Source organism: Pteropus alecto, unplaced genomic scaffold (assembly GCF_000325575.1).
Source record: "Pteropus alecto unplaced genomic scaffold, ASM32557v1 scaffold8, whole genome shotgun sequence".
Lineage (NCBI taxonomy): Eukaryota > Metazoa > Chordata > Mammalia > Chiroptera > Pteropodidae > Pteropus > Pteropus alecto.
In genome coordinates, this window is record NW_006494609.1 from 16,597,219 (window position 1) to 16,618,438 (window position 21,220).

At 37.8% G+C, this 21,220-nt stretch overlaps 1 protein-coding gene and 2 pseudogenes across 2 annotated transcripts in view; all 3 read left to right on the forward strand.

Annotated features, from left to right (window-relative positions):
- Positions 1-21,220, forward strand: part of UNC79 (unc-79 homolog, NALCN channel complex subunit) — a 172,331-nt gene that overhangs the window by 123,875 nt on the left and 27,236 nt on the right. For both annotated transcript variants that reach the window (XM_025042103.1, XM_025042104.1), the window contains 6 exons: positions 4,568-4,680; positions 4,776-4,861; positions 5,804-5,977; positions 8,883-8,951; positions 12,102-12,212; positions 20,193-20,297. In XM_025042103.1, the coding sequence (XP_024897871.1) occupies positions 4,568-4,680; positions 4,776-4,861; positions 5,804-5,977; positions 8,883-8,951; positions 12,102-12,212; positions 20,193-20,297 (658 nt within the window). The remainder of the gene's footprint in view (positions 1-4,567; positions 4,681-4,775; positions 4,862-5,803; positions 5,978-8,882; positions 8,952-12,101; positions 12,213-20,192; positions 20,298-21,220) is intronic.
- On the forward strand, positions 11,368-11,486 carry LOC112473751 (annotated as a pseudogene).
- On the forward strand, positions 19,490-19,602 carry LOC112473887 (annotated as a pseudogene).

Consider the following 21,220-nt stretch of genomic DNA (forward strand, 5'->3'; position numbering starts at 1 on the left):
AGGAAAATGCCTAGCGTGTTTGGGGAACAAGACTAATGCAGGCTGGAGCGGAATGGGCATGGACGAACGGGCGGGGGTGAGATGGGGAGGCGGTGGGGAGGCCAGGCCAGGGAGAGCCCAGCAGCCCATCGTAAGGAGTTCGGCTTCCACTGAATGAAACAGGGAGTGAGGAGTGATGTGACTTATGTTTTGAAGGGTCATTCTGGCTTCTGCGCTGAAAACAGGTCATGGAGGAAAATAGGTCAAAAGCGGAAGCAGGAAAACCAAACTGGAGACCACTTCCGTGTTGCAGGTGCGAGATCGTGAATGCTTGGTTTAAGGGAGTGAGAAGTGGCCACATTAAGGCTATCGTCAGGAAATAGTTTGAAAGTGGAGCAAATAGAATTTGCTGATAGATTGGATGTCAGGTATGAGAGAAAGAGAGGAGGTAAGAGTGATTCCTAGGTCTTGGTCTGAACGGCCGAGTGGGTGAGGGTGCCATTTACTTAGATTGGCATGCCTAGATGAGTGGGTGTGTGACAGGCAGACCTAATCCAGCCCGGGTAGTGGTAAAGGGGTGAAGAAGGAGAGGCTTCTTTTAAGAAGTAATATTTAAACTAAAATCTGAAAAAATGAGTTGGGTTTAACTGTGCAAATAGTCATGGGAAAAGCATGTGCAAAGGCCCGGAGGTGGTAAAAGAACATGGTGTAGAGGAGGAACTATGAAAAGGCCAGCGTGGCGGTAGCACAGAGATGCAAGCTCCTGCTGAGATTGGCTTGCCAGACTGTACGATGCTTATAAACCACATTAAATATGTCGGGCATCCTTCTATCAGCAGTGAGAAGTCATTAAAGGATTTTTAAGCAGTGAGGGGCGTGTGTATATGTGTGGGTGTAGCATATAGAAAGGTTACTTTGGCTGAAGTGGGGAGAAAGGACCACGGGAGAGCAGGACTCGATACTGTGCGTGACTTTGGCACACTTATCTTTTTGCTTTAGTTTTCTCAACTATAAAAGGATACTAACATATGACTTTTGTGTGCCATAAGGGCATCTGTCGTGAGGTCCAAGTGACAGTGTATGCGATAGCATAGCTGCAGCCGGTTGTGCAAATATGACATGGCGTCGTCATTGCACTTCTGTAACTTATCATTTTAGGGATGTTGCTCTTCTTTTTATCCTTCACTTAGTCATAGAATTTCTTGGTTTTTTTTTTTTTTTACTTTTTTCCATAACATTTTATTATGAAAAATTTTAAACATACTGCAAATTCGAAAGAAGTTTATAATGAACGCTCATATACCTCTCACCTAGATTCTCAATGACTACTTTACTTGCTTTATCACATCTGCCTATTCTTCTACCCATCCATCAAGCCATTTTATTTTTGGACGCATTTCAAAGTAAATTTCAGACATTAGCACACTCCCTCCTATATTCTTCAGTAAAGTTATCATTAACGAAAGCTCCATTTTGTTCACAGTTTTTTCTCTTGATGCAAAAGAAAACTAAGAAAGTACATGTATCTTTAGTGCATATTCACTGAGTTTTGGCAAACACAAATGCCTACATAACCCAGACCCCTGTCAAGGTATAGAACATCACCATCAGCCCCAGAAAGTTCCCTCATGCCCCTTCCCAGTCAGCCTCTACCCTCACAGAGGCAAACACTGTCGTGATTTTTTTCCCACCACAGAGCTTCATATAAACGGAATTATGCTGTACGTGCGCTTTTGCGTCTGGCTCCTTTTGCGTAGCATGTTTCTGAGACTCACCTATGTTGTCACATGCATTAGTAGTTCGTTTCTTTCTCAGAGCTGAGTAGTATCCCATGGTTTATTCATGTTCATATTGATGGATGTGATTGTTTCTAATTTTGGTCTCTTCTGAATGAAGCTGTTATGACTATTTTTATAAAAGCCTATTTGTAAAGAAATGTTTTTTTTTCCTCTCAGGTAAATCCCTAAGAATGGAATTGTTGGGTTGCAGGCTAGGTATCTGATTGTGTGAGACAAGACCAGCGGTTCTGCCTTTCTTTATTTCCAACAACAATGTATGACCCTTCTGGTCGTTCCACATCCTCGCCCCAAATTGGTGGTGTTAGTCTTTTTAATTTTACACATTCTAGTGGATATCTCACTACAGTTTTAATTGACGTTTCCCTGACGACTAATGCTGTTGAGTATTTTTTTCAAGTGTTCTTCATGACCCTCTGTAAATCTTCTTTTGTGTTGTCTGTTCAAATCTTTTGTACATTTTAATTTTTTTTTCTTTTTATTATTGAGTTATAGCACTTCTTTATATATCTTGAATACCAGTCCTTTATTAAATATGTTTTCGGAATATTTTCACTCAGTCTGGGGCTTGCCTATCCCTTTTCTTAATGGTATATTTTGATGAGATGTCTTTAATTTAGATAAAGTCTAATATTTAAAAAATTTAAAACCATTTATGATGATGCTTCTGGTTGTTTGTCTAAGGAAACTTTGCCTATCCTCAAGTCAAGAAGATATTCTCCAATGTTTTCCTCTAAAAGTTTTATGGTTTTAGCACTTATATTATATATCTCAAATTAAATTTTTGTATGGTAGGAGGTAGGGGCTGAAATTCCTTTTTATCTATGTAGATAACCAGTTGTTTCAGCACCATTTAAAAAAATGACTTTCGCTTTACCCATTGGAACATTTTGGTATCTGTTAAAATCAACCAACCATATTAAGGTTGATCTATTTCAATTGATCCTATCTCATTGATCTATATGTTGATCGTCCTATTCCATTGATCTATATGTTGATCCTTAAGCTGGCACCACACTGTCTTGATCACTATAGCTGTCTAGTTAATCTTGAAATCAGATAGTGTGAATCCTCCAACTTTGGTCATCTTTTTCAAGAAGATTGATTTAGATAGCTTAGATTCTCCACATTTCCATATAAATTTTAGAATAAAATTTTGGGAAAAAAAAATAAATTCAGGATTAACCGACATAAAAATATTGAGTCCTTCAATTGATGAACATGGTGTATATTCTCATTTCATTCAGTTTTTTTGCTTCTCTCCAGATGTTTTATGACTTTCAGTATAGAGGGCTTGCACATCTTTTGTTAACTGTATTCTTCCCAATTTTTTTTTAATGGCAACATGCTTCTGTTATGTAAATACATAATTGATTTTTTCGTATTCACATTGTAATGTAATAAGCTAAGTTCATTTAACTAATAACTAATGTAGTAGCTGCTTTTTAGAGTCTTTAGAATCTAAAAAGCATTTGTATATAAAAATCACATCTGTACATAGTGACAGTTTCACTTCGCTCTTTTTATTTCCATGCCATATCGGAATGGCCAGGACCTCTAATGCAATAATAAAGACGCGAGTTCTCAGAGGAAAAGCATTTAATATCTCGCTATTAATTATAGGTTTTCATAGCTTTATCAGATTCAGGATGTTTCTTTCCTTCTATTTCTAGTTTGCTGAGAATGTATGTTGTCATGAATGTATGGTGAATTTTCTCAAATGCATTTTCTCTCTGTTAAAATAACTGTAGTTTTTGCCTTGTATTCTTTAATTTTTCGAATCCCACCGATTAGTTTTTGAATATTAAATCATTCTTATATTCCTGAGATAAACTCTATTTGGTCACGGTCTGTCATCCTTTTTATATGTTGCTGGATGAAATGTCCACAAGGACTATCAATCTTTTTTCTTTTCATTTCTTTTCTGTTCCCTCCCCCTTTTTTTTTTTTTTGTAAAGACTTTATCTGATTTTATTTTTAGAGCTATGCTAGCTTCATAAAATAAGTAGGGAAGGATAAAAAAAAATTCCCTAATTTGAAAAAGTTTGTGTAAGTTTGGTGTCTCTTCTTCCTGAAGAACATTTTTGACCTCCAAGCTTGAACCAACATTTCAGGGTAGACATGGCATAATGAAACAGTTTAGGGAAGAGAGACTTTTTACCAGCTATCTATTTGGGACCTTTGATTTCCTGTTCCTTCATTCTGTTAACTCACTCCTTGATCACTCTGGGAGCATCCTTTCTGATACGTTGGTCTGAGGGACAGGGCCACGTAATCATCTCTTGGCTCCCTCTTTTGACATGCAGAGGTAGTACAGAGGGTAAAGAGGAAGAGTGCACGTATCAAAATCCTGTCCTTTTTACAAGTACCAACTCAGATGCCCGCCCCCACCCCAAACTTCCCGGCTCTCTCAATAGGAATGAACATCTCCCTCCCTGCATTCTTCCTTAGAGCAGCCCTCTCCCTTAGCCAGTGACACCTTGTGGGAGGATCTTGCTGATAATCTTCATCCTGGGTTCTAGTCCTGACTTGGCCATTCTCTTGTGACATTTGCTTTTGGCCTTGGAACCCTCATGTCTATACTGGGGTGGCTGGAGTTAGTCTGGGACGACTCTGGCATTTCTTGGTTTTCTCTTTCTAAAAACTTATCGTTAATAGGGTTCTGTGTGGTTAGACTATTTCATCTCACCGATGAAAGGGACAATGAGGTATTCCATAAGAGGATTGGTGTGTAAAGGCCTGAACTCTAAACAAATCCCTGCACTCATGCTGCCTGATCCATTCAATTCCAGCATGATGGTTCCCGGCAACGCAGCGGGAGTGGCCAAGCAGTTCCTGCGCTGCATCCTCCACCAGCTGGCCCCCAACGGCATCTTCCCGCAGCTGTTCCAGAGCACCATCAAAGGTAATCAGTCCGTCGGGGGCGGGGAAGCCAGACACCACGAACGCGGCAGGTCGCCAAAACCTGAACACCACTAAATCTGACTGTTGACTTTCCAGATGGGACTTTTTTACGGACCTTAGCCACGTCTCTGATGGACTTCAATGAGCTGAGCTCCATTGCTGCTCTCAGTCAGCTCTTGGAGGTAGGTTCGCTTTATGACACTCTAAGCGACCCGTCCCCCACCCCCCAAAATCCCTGCTGAGGAAGAAATTTGAAGTCATTTAATTTAAAAATTAAATTAAAAAGGTTTTTAATTTAAAAGTTAAAATGTAAATTCAAAATGCCACATTAAATTTTAAATAATTTAAATTTGAAACATTAATTAATTAAAAATGGCCAACACGTAGAACAGTGTCAGTCGGACATTGCTATTTCGTGTGGATTTACTATTTGTTTAAAGCCTGGATACCACCGACCAAGGGGTGGATGCCAGTGGTCCAGTACTCCCCTCCCTGTGACTCCCCGTCTTTTGAAATGAGTGTTGGCTAGAGCAGCATGCACCGTGCTGTGAGACTTGGATTCAAGTCTCAGTGTCACCGCTTATTCACTGCATCCCGAGATTTGGATTCAAGGTCTGCTTATGTTCTGTATCATGAGACTTGAAGTCATTTCTCAGCTCCGCTGCTTGTTTCGTGTCTTGCGAGACTTAGATCCATGTCTCGTGTTCTCTGCTTATTAGCGCTCTTGGTTAGCTTGGAGGGCTGGCAGACTGCCACAGGGACTTTGCTGCTCCTGTACTTGTTACTCTTAGTATTCGGCCAGTCGAGTTTCCCGTAAGCATCATTCACTGTCATCTTAGCTCCTAACCACGCCAAATGTCGATTCTTAAAAGATGGTTTCCTCGCTCACATTTCGCCTTCTCTCACTGAGTTACAGACCACAATTTTCCTCCCTACGTTTGCCTGAATTCGTCGATTTTTCTCTGTAGTCCTCCTGCCAATTACAATGATTAGCCTGTATGGTAGCTACATGACACATGTTTATAGCATGAATCCGTGATTTTTTAAAACTGATCTTCGCCAAATAGCTACACAAATTCCCACGCTGTTTCAGCAGTTGATTGCCTATGCTTTTGTGTTTTTAGGGTCTAAATAACAAAAAGAATTTACCAGCAGGGGGTGCTATGATACGCTGTTTGGAAAACATTGCTACCTTCATGGAAGCTTTGCCCATGGATTCTCCTAGTAGCCTCTGGACCACAATCAGCAACCAGTTCCAGACATTTTTTGCCAAGCTGCCTTGTGTTTTGCCTCTGAAGGTAAGCTGAGCCCAGCATTTCATTTTAAATTACTTTCTTGCTGTTTGCAGACCATCTGCTAGCAGAGAAGTAGGGTCTTGGGTGATTTAATGTTTCATAAAGGTCTATAAGGAATCTATTAGCCATGAAGTGACTAGGTCGTTCCCTCCGAATGTCATAGAATGACAGAGATGTGCAGAAGGCATTTAAAGGTCAGGAAGACATTAGTAGATTGTGTTTATCTAGAAATTTTTCTCAAGCGGATATACACAAATAAATACACAAGTAAATAAATAGTTTTGTCTAAGCAGAGACCAGACATATAATGTAAAGTTTCATTTTTAGAAAATTATCTGAAGCGAAGTGATTGCTTTGGGTCTGTGAATAAAATACTTGCAAGACCAAGATGATATTTGTTTGACTGACTTACAGTCTCTCCCTTACCCCACCAACATAGCACCCTTAAAAACACACTCGATTACCTAGCTGGAAATCTGATAGCCTAAGGAACATTTTCAGCATGAGCCCATTAAATGCAGAAACAGAATCCTATACTGTTAAAGCTGGAATAGACCTATGAAAACCATCCTTTCCAGTGTCCCCATTTCCCAGATGGGGGACTGCGGACTTAGAGAAGTGGTGGCAGTGTGAGGGTTAGAACTTAAGTCCCCTGAGTCCCACTCCAGTGTCCTTTCCACTAACAGACTTCTAGAGTCCTTCTAAAGCAGGGGTGAATTAAAGGCATTCAGGTCTCTATAGCAGGGAGAAAGGAGTGGCTGGGAGTGGCCATTGCTATGTCTGTGAACTTGATTTGCTCTACAAACTTTTTGTGCTTTATTCAGATCACAGATAGAAATATCCAACGTGCAACAAAATGAATCACTTGTTAATCTGACAGGTGAAGTTACATGTCAGCAGCACCTTTTCTAAAACGAGTATTACATGTATGTAAAATGTGCTATAAAAACCAACCACCTCTGATAATACCTTTTTCCAAATTGGCAGATTCAGAAAATATGACCCCCAAATAGGTTCGGTAGAGAAGGTAATTCAGGGCCCCTTAGCTTGGTGTGTGCTGCTTTCTTTGAGTTTGAAGTTACTGCGAGAAACAGGAATACTGAGATCTTTATGATCCTTGTCTACCCACAGATCTAGAGTAGCTGAATAAATTCAAGCAAAGAGGATTAGTACTCTGAAGCCGTGTGTGTATATACCTGCTGTACATACACATGTAGGATGTCAAGTCCACACATTTTAACATGGCCACGTGGAACCTCCCTAGGACCAGAGGGCCATTCAGGGCCATTCACTGCTTAAGAGTCACATACTCTAAGAGAGGGGTGGGGCAGGCATGGCAAATTCAAATGTCTATAGGCCGATGCTATAGTCAAAATTTTTAACTTGAACACTGACCAGTTGGAAGTGTCATCAGTTGCTTCTTGGCCTTTTGGCTAAGATCAAGTGGGGAAGTACTGCCAGCTGTAAACAACTGGTAAACCTGATTTATGCCCACAGGGACCCTGACTCCAAGGTTAATGAGTGGAATGGAGTGAGATAAGGTAATAAGGAGAACCGAGACCCTTGGGAACTGGAAAGTACCAGTCCCTTCTAACCGGGGTCAGCTGCTACTCCATTGCAGCTAATTGTTGTGTGGGAATGCAGGCCTCATGTTGTTGATCTTCCCGTTTTCCAAGATAATATTTCCTGATTTTTAAAACAGCATAAAGTCCCGATGAGCAGCCAGTTTTCGGCCTCTGATTCAAAGTAATGTAAACGTCACATCAAATCCCATGGGCATTGAGCAGGTTTAATAGACCAGCAGTTTCCTTAGAAGATATTTGTGAAATACTTTCCAAACGTGTGTAAAGACTTGCCCTCCTAGATCAGATCTGGGCACTGCCTCTAATCATCTGCTGATTTGCTTTTACTCTCTGGGAACAATATTCAGCCATTGAAAAACCTTCAGTAGTTCGTTCTCATCAGTTTAGAGAAGTGGATCTCAAACTTCTGTGTGCGTCAGTGTCCCTAAAGGACTTGCTAAAAAACAGATTCCTGAGCCTTATTCTGAGAGTGTCTGATTCGGTAGGGCTGCCACCTGAGGATTTGCTGTCTAACAAGTTGCCAGGTAACAGAGGTGCTGCTGGTCCAGGAGAACCGCTGGCCTCGTTTGTACTGTCTTAAGGAGGTTAATGTACACAACTACAGAGAGTTAACTGTAGCCTGCCATTGTAATGTATTTAGAATGTTAAATAACATCATTGTTTATTCTTGCTGTAACATTTCCTCCAGTCTCAGTAAACTAGATTTAAAAAGTACATTTTGATGTGGAATCTTGCCAAATATAACTCTAATAGATTTGTAAGGCATGATTTTCTCTTCTAGAAATTTTACTGCTTTTCCCCAGGTTTTTGTCATGTCTTTTAGTAGCAGAGAAAGGGCAGATGAGACTGGTTCTTATTTGGGCTAATAAGCCTGATGGTTTTAAATCGATCTAAGTTTTTTTTCCCCCCAACATGACCTTATACAAATTAGTGTGCGTGTGTAGAGCTGGGCACATTTTAATATCTACCTATCTACCTATTGGTCAGTCTGTCTTTTTGTCCATTCGACTGTCCATCCATCCATCCATCCATCCATCCATTCATCCAATTTTTTATCCAGTTCTCTATCTGATTTAATTTTAGGGATATGTCTTTGAGAAATAGTTTAGGAATTATGCTTAATTCTTTAATTGCTTAATTTGTTTAATTAAATTTTAAAACCTGAGAGTAATTTTTTTTTAACATGAATATATGGCATGGAAAACTGTAAGGAGGCAGCACTACCTGAGATTTTATTTCCTAAAATAAATGCTGATAGGAAATATATGAAGCAAAAGACATATGAGAAGGGTACTGACTTTTACTTTTTTCATATTTGTTTACAGTGTTCTTTAGATTCCAGTTTGAGAATTATGATTTGCCTCTTGAAGATACCCTCTACCAATGCCACAAGGGTATGTATATTTCAGAAAAACAACACCAACTGGTTATTTAGTTATTTTTTAATCTAAAAAGACAGGCCTGTAGGAATACTGAAGAAATGGTTATTGCATCCTGAATGCATCACTTTCAGCTTCCTCGAAAGTGTCTAGTGAAGAGTTCTAATATATCGCAATATCATTTTTTATAATTGGTCCTCTTAGTTCTGGGCTGTGTCCACCAGCCCATCCTCCATTCTCTGACCTAGGTGATCCTTCTAAACACAGATCTCATTGCATTAATTCCTTGCTTAAAAATCTTTGACAATTTCTCATTTCTTTTAGGATAATGTCTAAATTCCTTAATGTGGCTTACAGGAAGGTACTTCAATAACTTGACAGCCTGCCTTTCCAGTTTAGTCTTCAGCTACCCGTCCCATCCCTCATGCCTCCTGTGTGCTTTCAGAATCATCATTATCATCATCAAAACAGCAAGCACTGTTTTTGAGTGTTTACCATATGGCAGTAGTGCTAACTACTTTACATTTTTAATCTTACTTAATTTCATATTTCCTTGCCTTCACTTAGGCCATTTCCTTTACCTGAAATGCTTTATACCCTTGTCAGTGAGGTGAAGTCCTCATTCTTTACGATGAGAATTTAAATTTCAATTAAAAAAATATTCACATTCTCCGTAGCAACTTATTTTTATATCAGATCCCACAATACTTGATACAGCTCTCTGTATTAGCACTTACATTGTGCTGAAGTCTCCTCAGTGAGACAGTAAGCTTCATGAAGTACAGCACTGTGTCTCATTCACCTTTGTCTTCCTGGCTTCATTTCTGAGCTGTATTATATGTAATGGTGTAATAGTTTGTATTGCAATGGCTTATAACTACTAATTAATATACTAAGGAGGCACATCCCCTGTAACTTTTTACCTTGAATGTGCTTTCAAAGACTCACGGTTTATGCTGGAAAATTGCAAGAGATCATTTGGTCTAATCTGTTCACTTACAGATAAGGAAACAGACTCAGAGAGATGAAGTGTATTGGTCAAGGTCACATAGCTGGTTAGTGAAAGATTTTAGACTTGAATCCAGGTCCTTTGATTCTAAGTTCCTTGATTTTTCTATTATACCATATTGCCCCATCACCATACTGCTTTGCTAGATAAAAGAGCGAATTCTTATGTAGCTCTGAATTTAGGTTTCTTTTATTGACAAATAAAGATATAGCATATATCAACACTATATATCCTGTCCCCATTCATCCTCATCAGTGTTTCAGGACAGTGATATTTATACAGAGCAAAGAATACTGTATCAACAGTACTATTTCAAAGAGTTTCTTTAAGATTTTTTTCATATGGAAAGCACTGCATGGGTTTCCGCAGGGAATACAAACAAATAAAAGACATAATTTTCCTATCTTTAGGGGCAACTGACATGTCATGAATTTATTTTTGTATCAGTAAAGATAAAGGATCTCAAAAATGCTCATATCCTTTGATTTCTTTTCTGAGAATCTACTCTAAGAAAGAATGCAAATGCAAATTTCATGCAGAAACATTTATTAGGATGCTATTTATAATAAAATTTTACTTTTGAGGCCATTAAAATGAAATGGGTGATTATGAAGAATTAAATGGCACTGGAAAACTTATGTTATACTAATAAAAAAATGAAATTAACAAAACGTGGTATTATATATGTGTAAGATTTCAACTAAGAAACTAATGTGCAACAAAGAAGGGAACTAGATCAAAATGTTATCACTAAGTGGTAGGATTATGTGTGACTTTTATTTCCTTATCTATACTTTCTGCAGATCCTGTATTTATACATTGAGCATGTATTACTTTAATAATCCAGACAGTTAGGACTATAGAGGTCGAGAATCGTGGTGTGGAAGTCTTTTGGAGCCCAATTAAAATCCCGTGTTTCCTACAGAACAATGCTGCCTTTAGAAAATTTGCCCTGGAATTTGGTTTTGAATTCTATTCAATAGCTGTATGGCCTTAAGTGAGTGACTTGTATACTTAACCGCCTCCACTGCAGAATGGGGATAGTGCATCTTCAGAGTTACGCTGCAGATCATGGCTAACAGTGATGAAGGGCTTAGGAGTGCCAAGTGCTTTACATACATCACCTTCTTTAATTCTCACAACAACACTAATGAGAGAGAGGTCATTATCATCCTCATTTTACAGAGGAGAGAGCCAAATCCAGAGAAGTAAGATCACTTATTCAAGGTCAAAGAGAACTAGGGTTTGAAAACACTTATGTGAGACTCTAGAGTTTGCATCATTAACTATTATAACATACTATCTCCCCAGGTTTGCTGTAAGAAATTTGAATGAGATAAACTATATGAAAGCATCTAAGTCTGTCTGACACTTAGTAGGTACTCAATAAATGTTCCTACATGACTTAAGAAAATATATGGATCCTACGGCCATGCCACCCTCAACAAGCCCAATCCCGTTTGATCTCGGAAGCTAAGCAGGGTCGGGCCTGGTTAGTACTTGGATAGGAGACCACCTAGGAAGACCAGGTGCTGTAAGCATAAAAAATAAAAAATAAGGGATTGTAAGCTGACAAGGTCCTTGCAAACTGTGAGGTCAACCAAGGGTTGCCTCGCCTAAAAAAAAAAAATTAAATTAAATTAAAAAAAAGAAAAAAAAAGAAAGCAAAAAAAAGAAGCGTGTGGATCTAAAACTGACCTGATAAACATTAGCAGGAAGCTGGGTCATGATGAGTTTTATCTAAGGGTTGGTTTGTGCTATTTGACTCAGGCGAATGGCTTCTAGAGGAGCTGAATCTGATGAACCCATAGATGCCTAGAGATTCTGAGAAATGAATGGAAGATCTAATGCAAATCTTACAGTCTGGGGGTAGACATGAGGACACGATTAGAGTTGGATTGATTTATAAATGATGCCATCTGGAAAAATGGATTCTTTTTTTTGAGCAGTAAAATGATTAAATTGTGCCCTTCAAACCATTGATTGAAGATGCAGTTTTGTTCTTATTAGACCAATAGGGTTGCTACAGTTGCTACCTGACAACAGAGTTTAAACAAAAAAAGAATGGTCCTATTAGTTAAAGTAACATAAGATTTTAATCCCCTTTTAATGAAAAAATCAGCAATTTTTTTTTTCTGGCCCCACTCTCGTTGCAGAGTTTGTTGGAACCATTTTCAAAACTGCTCAGCTTTGTCATTCAGAATGCTGTCTTCACTTTGGCCTACCTGGTGGAGGTGTGTGGCTTATGTTACCGAGCTTTCACTAAGGTAAGGGTGCAAATGTGTGTATTTCCCTGGGAAACTGGCAGAAATGTTTTCTTTCTAGTCAGTGTCAAATTCCTGTTAGGCTAGTTGCTTTAATATAGTTAAAAATGAGTAAGCCTACTGAGGTCTAATAAATATCATAGGAAGGAAACACACACACACACACACACACACACACACACACATTTGGTTTAGAACAGGAGAGGTATTTTCAATGAAACGAAATAATGGTCTAAATGACCTCTTAACGTCCTTTTCAAGTTCATACCCAAAGTAGAAAAATATCAGCTTGTCATTTGTAAAAGCCTGTGGAGAGCTCCTTAATTCTCATCATTTGTCTGTCTCCCCAGTTCTGGGTTCTTGGCCTCTGAGATTGTAATCTCATCTTTTGTCATCTTGCCTTAATAATGATTTCTCTATTGCATTATCTTTAGTATCCCCTGCCCCACCACTGAAGAAGTGGAAAAGGACTGCTTGCCCAGTGCATGTAGCAGCTTTGCTGGAGCTGGTAGACAGTGTCCTCATGGAAAAGCAGGAGGCAGGGCAAATTGAGAGTGTTTCTGTCCTTTAGAACAACGTGCAAATGTTACTCTTCCAATTTCCAAGTTTTCCAAGTTTATTTTCTATGGGGTCTCTGTTTCTGTTGTTCTCTCTTGAACATTCAGAATAGTTCTTTATTCATGTTGTCCACTTAGTAAGCCCTTTATTTTCCTCATAAAAATCTAATTTTATATCATGGATTTTTTTTTTTCTTTTAAAACACTCATTTCTTTCCATCTCGTGTCCATTCTTCCATGCTGAGTGTTGATAATCTTCTCTTTAGTCTTTCTGATTATAAACTATTTGTTACATTACCTGTAATGATGTCTCCTAACTGCTGAAATAATCAACACTTTATTCTTTTTAAAATGTACTTCCTAAAAAATAACTTCTTCCTTTTTTTTCCACTTAAAAAATTGATCTTTAAGACAGCACCAAATAAAATGAAAAGATGTTCTATTTCTAGAAGTCATTTTCTCTATGTTCAATTTAAATTAATGCATTTTGTTGGAGGAAGGCTCCATAGTGATTTGTATTTTCTATGTTGTGCACAATCGGTATTGATTACAAGCGACCTACTACCAATTTGAATTCAAGATATTTTTGGTTTTTGAATATTCATTATACATTATGTCCCCCCCCCCATAGTCTGTTACAACTTTAGTGGCCTCACACTGTCATTTGCCATCTATCTTTCCTCATTTCTTCAACTTGAAATGACTGTTACTTATAGAGAGCTTTGATCTAGGGTGTTCTCACCTTCATAGATAATGAGACATTATAAAAATTATATAGCAATATCCAATTTAGCCTTCTCCCTATTTAATCAAAAGAAAGGGCATGGAAAGATAAGGGTTTTAGAGAATTCTCTTTCTGCCAATCTGGCAGTCTCGATAACCTGAAAGCTATCCCATTAAAAACACTAGACATGCTGGATTAAATGTAATAACATGATTTTAAATGTATAGCTAATTTATAAGGGTGAAAGAGACAAAAATGAAGAGAGAATTGAGAATAGCATGGTAAGCATATAAACTGATATTGTAGAAGTCTTGGGGTGAGGGAGTTGCTTGTCTTTGTAATTCAGTGGCTTGCATTTTAAAGCCCACACAGAGAAAGGAGATGAGGTCTTTGGACTATTTCAGGCTAGGAGTTGGAGCTGAGTCATCCCCAACAGAAAGTCAGAACATTTGAAAGGCTATACATTTGGTAAAAGGGTGATTTGGAAAGAATGTAATCTTATATGGAGGTGACAAAGAGCCTGGGAACTGAGGGAAAGATTTAGAAAATTAGTAATCACGATTCTATCTTTGAACATCTTTAGAGTTTGAATTTGTAATCTCATCATACTCCGTGAACCCCCAAACTGAAAAGTCAAGTAACATTGGTGTTGAGCGAGTCATAGCATTGGTCAACCCTCAAACCTTTCTGGAGGGATATGCCTTCAACCTAGGCCCAACAGGATTCCCATAATTACAATCCTGAAGAACATTAGCTCACAATCTAAAGTTATAAAACATATGAAGAAATAATCCACCATGAGCTGGATTAGCAGAGTCAAGAAACAGCAAGATTATTCCCCTGAAGGACTTTGAACATTTGAACTATGTGATAGACACTATAAAAGCCAACAAAGAATGAATTAAGAACACAAGAAGAGATCTTGCCACTTTAAAAAAAACTCAGGTAGATTTTGAACAAAGTAGAAATTCTAGAGATGAAATCGTGATTAACATAAGAAAACTTGATGATCAGGTTAAACGGCAAGTTAGACATAGACAAAGAGAGATCTGAAGAAATTACATAGCATGCAGCAAGAGAGAGAATGAGATGAAGAATATAAAGAGAAAATCCAGCATGTACTGATAAGTGTTTCAGAGAGGGAAAATAGGCTTTTTATAAATTCTAGAACTGAGAAAAATTATTAATACTCTGAATCGGGAAGCACAGTGAGCACTAAAAATATTACAAATAAACTAAAGTTTTACCTGCTTATGTCATATTCAACTTGACAGAACAGCCAAGAAAAACAATTATTTTAAGAGCAACCAAGAGCAAAGACACTCTACAGACTGGTAACAAACTTCTCAACAGCATAGTGGAAGCCAGAAGATAAAGGAAAAAGTCTTTAAAATCGTGAGAAAACTGTCTACCTAGAATTCTCTACCAGCTAAGCTATTCATTAAGAGTGAAGGCTAAATAAATAAACTATTAAGAAATTTCCTAATAGAGTTTTAACTGAAACGAGTACTAAAAGATGAATTAAATAAGAATGAAATTAAACCAGGAAGGAAGGAGCGAAATATATGACGAAATGATGCTCAAAGAAATTGGTAATGCGTAGACCTCTAAGTGATCATCGACAGTATAAAGCAGTAATAATAATAATGACTAATCAGATGGATACTCAAGTAAGATGACACTAAATACTAGGTAATAATAACATATAAGATGAAGGGGTTATGTACAGTTGGGGATTGAAGTTAAAGCATTCTATATATTGTTCGTGAGAAGGGCAGAGATAATGAGTAATTTAAAAATTTTAAGAATTCATGTAAATGTTTTAAACGTAAAAATTCCAAAGGCCAGAAAGGTAATATATAATTTCCAAACAAGTAGAAAAACAGGAATAAAAAGTCAATCAAGACAAAAAAGAATCATAAAACAAGCTGCAATAAAGCATAACTAACATGATGAAAATGAATTCCAAATATTTCAGTAATCACAATAAATATAAGTATACTAGACTCACTAGGGATTTACAGATTTGATTTTAAAAATTCAACTGCATGTTATTTTTAAGAGACACATCTAAAACACATCTAAAGACACTGAGAAAGTTTGAAAGAAAAATGGTGGAAAAAGATATACCAGGCAAATATTAATAAAAAGAAAGCTGAATCCAATAAGTGGAGTTTAAGTCGAAAGGTATTATTATAAAGAAGGTTGCCATATATTGATAAAAGGAACAATTCACCAAGAAAATGTGACAGTTCTAAAACTCTGTGTAGCTAATAATATAGCTTCAATATATATAAAACAAAAATGAATAGGATTACAAAGAGAAATCAGAAAGTTCACAATCATAGAGGGAAATTTTAATGTCTCTTTCAATAATTGATAGATCAAGCAGATAAAAAACGAATCAGACTATACTAGACTTGAACACTATAATGAGCAAATTAAATCAAATGGACATAAAAAGAATCTCGAATCCACCGATTTGGGAATATATTGAAGAACAAACATGGAACCTTTTAAAACAGAATAGATAATAGGCCACAAACATCTTAACACATACTAGGGAATCAGTTTCAAAGAGACAAAGTTCTCTATTCACAATGCAATCAAATTATTAATAACAAAACTGTAACTGCATATAGATATTCAAGGGTGGCCTAAAAAAGACCTCACATCTACGGGGACACCACGCACATCTTAGACGTATTAAATCTTATGTCAGTGTTGAGTCAGAGGTAGAGATTTGGAGCCTCTGGTTAAGTCCTAATGCGACTGGGAGAGACACTCCCTACCATCTCGCGGGGCCCTGCACACACACATATAGAACAGTACCCGTGCACACACCACTGCTACACGTGTGTGTGTACATGGCTCTGCCCTGGCCCAACTATCCCCCAGGAGCCCATCAGATTCTTCTCTTGGCTGCTCCCTATTCTCAGATGTCTAAATCCTGTCCCCCTGCCAGATTCTGACCCTGACACAGTCACTTTATCTTCAGGGTCAAGATGTATGTAAAGTGTGTACCAGTGTGAAATTGAGGGTGTCTGTGAGTGGGTGAGAGTGTATATGTATACATGTAGCCAGGGCTGTTGACTTCAGGGCTCATATAGGTTTTCAGGTTTGCAATCATATGTTAATATGGATGTGTGTTTGTGTTGTGTATGTGTTCTTTTTGTAATTCACACAAAGGTACTGCATGGGTTAATGGTGCTATGTTTGGAAATTAAAAATATACTTTTAAATAATCCATAGATTAAAGGAGATAGAAGAGAACTTAGAAAAATATTCAGAATTAAACAATTATGAAAATACTATATTTCAGAATTTGAGATATATAGCCACAGAGGTATTTCGAAGAAAATTTATAGTGTTAAATACTTCTTTTGGAAAAGAAGAAAAACTAAATAAGCTAAACAAGTCAACTTAAGTTAAAATAAGAATAACAGCGTAACCATAAGACAGTTTAAGGAAAGGAAATAATAAAAATAAGAGCAGAAATTAATGATGTAGAAAACATAGATACAATAGAGGATCTGTACAACCAAAAGAGGGCTCTTTGATTAGACTAATAAAATCGACAAAACTGACAAGACCGATCAAGAGAAGCAGAGAAAAGGTTCAGATAAAGAGTATTGGCCAATGAAAAAGGGAACTTAACTGTAGGCATGTTGGAGATTTTAAAATGAACGGCTTTATGCCAGTAAATTTGAAATCTTGGACAATAGGGACAATTTTCTAGAAAAATGTAATATATAACCATCAGAAAAAAAGATGACTAGACTTAAATGATTAAAAAATAGTTAAAAACCATTCCAATTTTAAAGACAACATCTATTAAACATTTAAGGAACAGATTGATCTCTACTTAATGAAAACTAATACAGAAAACAGAAAAAAGAGAACACTTCTCAATACATTTTATGAGGCCTGTAGACTCTTGATACCAACCAGACAGGCGCAGTAGGGGCAAGGAAAATTATAAGCCAGTTATACTTCAAAGATGCAAAAATTCTGAATGAATAATAGCAAATTAATGCATTAAAACTAAAGCCTCATGACCCAGTGAAGATTTTCTCAAAATATAAGAATGGTATAAATATTAAAACATCTACTTATGTCACCATGTGACCAGATTAAAAGAGAAAAACTTTGATCATTTCAGCAGATACAAAAGAAGTATTCTATATAATGCAACATCTGTTTATGATAATTCTTGTCAAACTAGGAATAGAAGGGAACTTCCTTAACTTGACAAAGGTGTCTATCAGTAATCTCAAGAAAACATTATACTTAATAGGGAAATGCCAAGGGTAGTTCCATTATCACTGCTTCTATCCAGTAGATCCTGGAGAGCCTACAAAATTCAGTAAGATAGGAAGAAGAAATCAAACATAGAAGGCTTGGAAAGGAGAAATTAAACTCTCACTCTTCATAGATGATGTGAAGAAGGGAATTTATCTATAGAAACCTTTTTGTTAACTTTTGTAAGGGAATTCGGCAAGGATGCTGGCTACACACAAATGCCCAGAAATCACCTCTCTTAATATTCAGCTACAAATGATTATAAAACATACTTCAAAAATGTCATTTATTACGGCAACAAAAAGTAAATCTAACAAAAATGTGCAAGAACTGTATGGAGACAACCAGGAAATTTTATTCAACAACATTAAATAAATGGAGACAGATCTCATGTTCATGGACGAGGAGCCAGCATAATAAAGACAGCTGATTCTCACAAAATAACCTATATATTCAGTATAATTCCAGTAAAAATCCTAGATCTCTGCGTGATGTTGGACTAGATCATTGGAACCTATCCTGCCATTTAACGTTTAGTATAATTCCAGTAAAAATCCTAGATCTCTCTGCATAATGTTGGGCTAGATCATTGGAACCTATCCTGCCATTTAACTTAAAAAGTTAAAAAAAAAAATCTGAACAAAATATTTTCTGAAAACTTCTTAAAAGCATCGAAATGCTAACCAGATGTTACCAGGCTAAGATCTGAGAGAGCACAGAATGCAGAGATGGGAGCCTAGCACTCAAAGCCATTTTTGCCCTGGGTATTTGCCTATCTGGAAGACGTGACTGAAAGGCTGAACTGCAATTCTGGAAGATTCAAGCTAGGACAAAGTCAGGATCCAGAATCTACGAAGTGTAGAGACTCTGTCTGATGTTGCACTGCCCCCCACCCCACACCTTTTGTTCAGAAGGACAAAGTAAAGATAACCCAGAAGTAAACTTGCCCTCGCATGGACGCAACTCAGTGTCAAGTTCCTTGATGGCCCAAGATAATAAGAGAGTACAAGGCTTGTTATGTTTATTGAGGTAACCCTGGACTCCTCGTGCCTCCAGGAACCTGGCAAGAACAAACAGAAAGCTCTTTGGAGAAAGGTAACATTTTAGACCTCAAATTATTTCCACAAGTAATTTTTTAATAATGGATTCGGCATGGAAACATAACCAGACATATGAGGAGGCAAGTTAGCATGAGCGAGAATGAGTAGAAAGAAAAGACAGTGGATACAGACTCCTCGGGTCTCCAGGTCTTGACTATGATCAAGAAAGGACACACAGGGCTTCTAAGATGCTTATGACGTGCTGTTGTTTGACCCGGTGCTGATTACATGGGACTTCAGTCTATACTAATCCGTGGATCTGTACATTTATGTTTTATGTACTTTTCTGCATGTGTGCTATAGTTGAAAATAAAAAAATACAACAAAATGGAAAACAATCTAGCATTCCATTCACAGGACAGAAAGATACGTATAGTATGATACCATTATCGAAAGTTAAAAAACAAGCAAAAATGATAATATACATTATGTATACACATGCAATATATATGTAGTAAAAGGGTAAAAACAAGCATGATTCAAAAAAGTGTTTATTTCAAGAAAGGGAGAAGGAGAGCACTATTGAGGTAACTTCAGCTGTTTCTGTGATAAATTAAATATTAAAAATATTTAATATTTTTAACTATTAAATCAAACGTCTACGGCCATGCTACCCTGAACAATTCTGTCTGCTCTCGGAAGCTAAGCAGGGTTGGGCCTGGTTAGTACTTGGATGGGAGACCACCTAGGAAGACCAGGTGCTGTATGCATAAAAATAAAAACATAAGGGATTGTAAGTGGATAAGGTCTTTGCAGTCTGTGAGGTCAACCAAGAGTTGCCATGCCTAAAAAAAAATTAAATCAAAATGTTATGATTTGACAAAGATGGGTGGCAGTACATAAGATGTCCTTCTATTTTCTAGTTAAAAAGTAATTTCCTTAGGGAGGCTATGAGATCCTTCCTTTAAGCAGCTGTACTTGTTTCTCTCTAAATCATTTTCTATTGAAAAAAAATACTTTTAGATTTGTTTAGTTTCTGCGGTCTGGGGACCTATCATTTCTTGTGAATAAGAAGCAAATCCCATGGTTTCGATGGTTAAGAGATGGCCTATTTTTTTCTTATCTAATAAATTGTGTGTTCTCAGTGCTACAGTAAACTCATTACACACACAAAAATGCCTATTTTTAAGTTTTAATTTCATTTCTCAAGGATAGTTCATTACTCATTTTTAAATACTGTTTTTTTGTTTTTTGTTTTTTAATTTCTGATCTGTGATTCTTTTGGAAGCTCTTTTGACAAAGCTCTCTTCTAATTGAAGTTTTATAAATTGCTTCCCTTCTTCTATTTTGTTTTATTTAGGAGCGGGATAAGTTGTACTTGTCTCGGAGTGTCGTTCTAGAGCTTCTGCAGGCCCTGAAGCTGAAATCTCCTCTACCAGACACAAACCTCCTTCTGCTTGTCCAGGTAGGCTTTTGCCTTGTTTGTAATACTTTTGTGAGATCTCCTGATGTTTGTGGGATGTATGCAAAAATCAGATATTTCTGTACCGTATGTGCTAGGCAATATGGTGGGTGCTTTCCATATTCCCCTCAGTAAATCCTTACGACCACGTGAGGTATTGGTTCTGTGTCATAGACGAGGAGCCTGAGGCTCAGGGGGGTTCGGTGACTCACCCAGGATCACACAGTGGGCATGGTACTGTCAGCATCTGACCACAGGGTCTGTTCATTGTGGAGCACAGCCGAGTCAGGCTCTTTCCATCACTTGCCCAGTTTACCCTAACAGCTCGTAGCTTTCTACACTGCCTCATCTCTCTCCACACTGATCCAGTCTCCTGGCCTGTGTCTGCCTAGAGGAATTTTGCTAAAACTCTGCTTTTTAGCAGGTTATTTCCTGCATTGAAAATCTGCAGTGACCTCATAGTGCCTGAGCTGAGGTTTTCCATCATCGGGCCATGTTTGACTATTCAGCAGTTTTTCCTACAACGAGTATTTACGAACCGAACCACCTCCCTTCGGCTAGGTTCTGGGGATATAGAGTGTAAAAGGCATAGATTCCATCCCGATAATGTGCTGACCGTGATAGTAAAGATCTACACAACATCTAAAGTGCTATGGAGGAAGGGGTGGCCCCTTTGGCCTGGGAGAGCGGGGAAGGCTCGTTAAGCCGTTATGAGCCCTGACCTGGCCCAGGTGCCGGGGAAACGGATGAGTAAGCCACAGCCCCTTCCTTCCGGTAGTTTGCTATCTGGTAGGCGAAGCTGACATGTAAACAAAAGTTTCCTCCACAGGGTAACGGGTCCAGTAGCAGAGATGTGTACTGACTGAGGAAGCCGGTGTAGAAAAGGGACCTTGTGGGCCTTGAAGGAGGCTCAGGAAGTTGAGGCG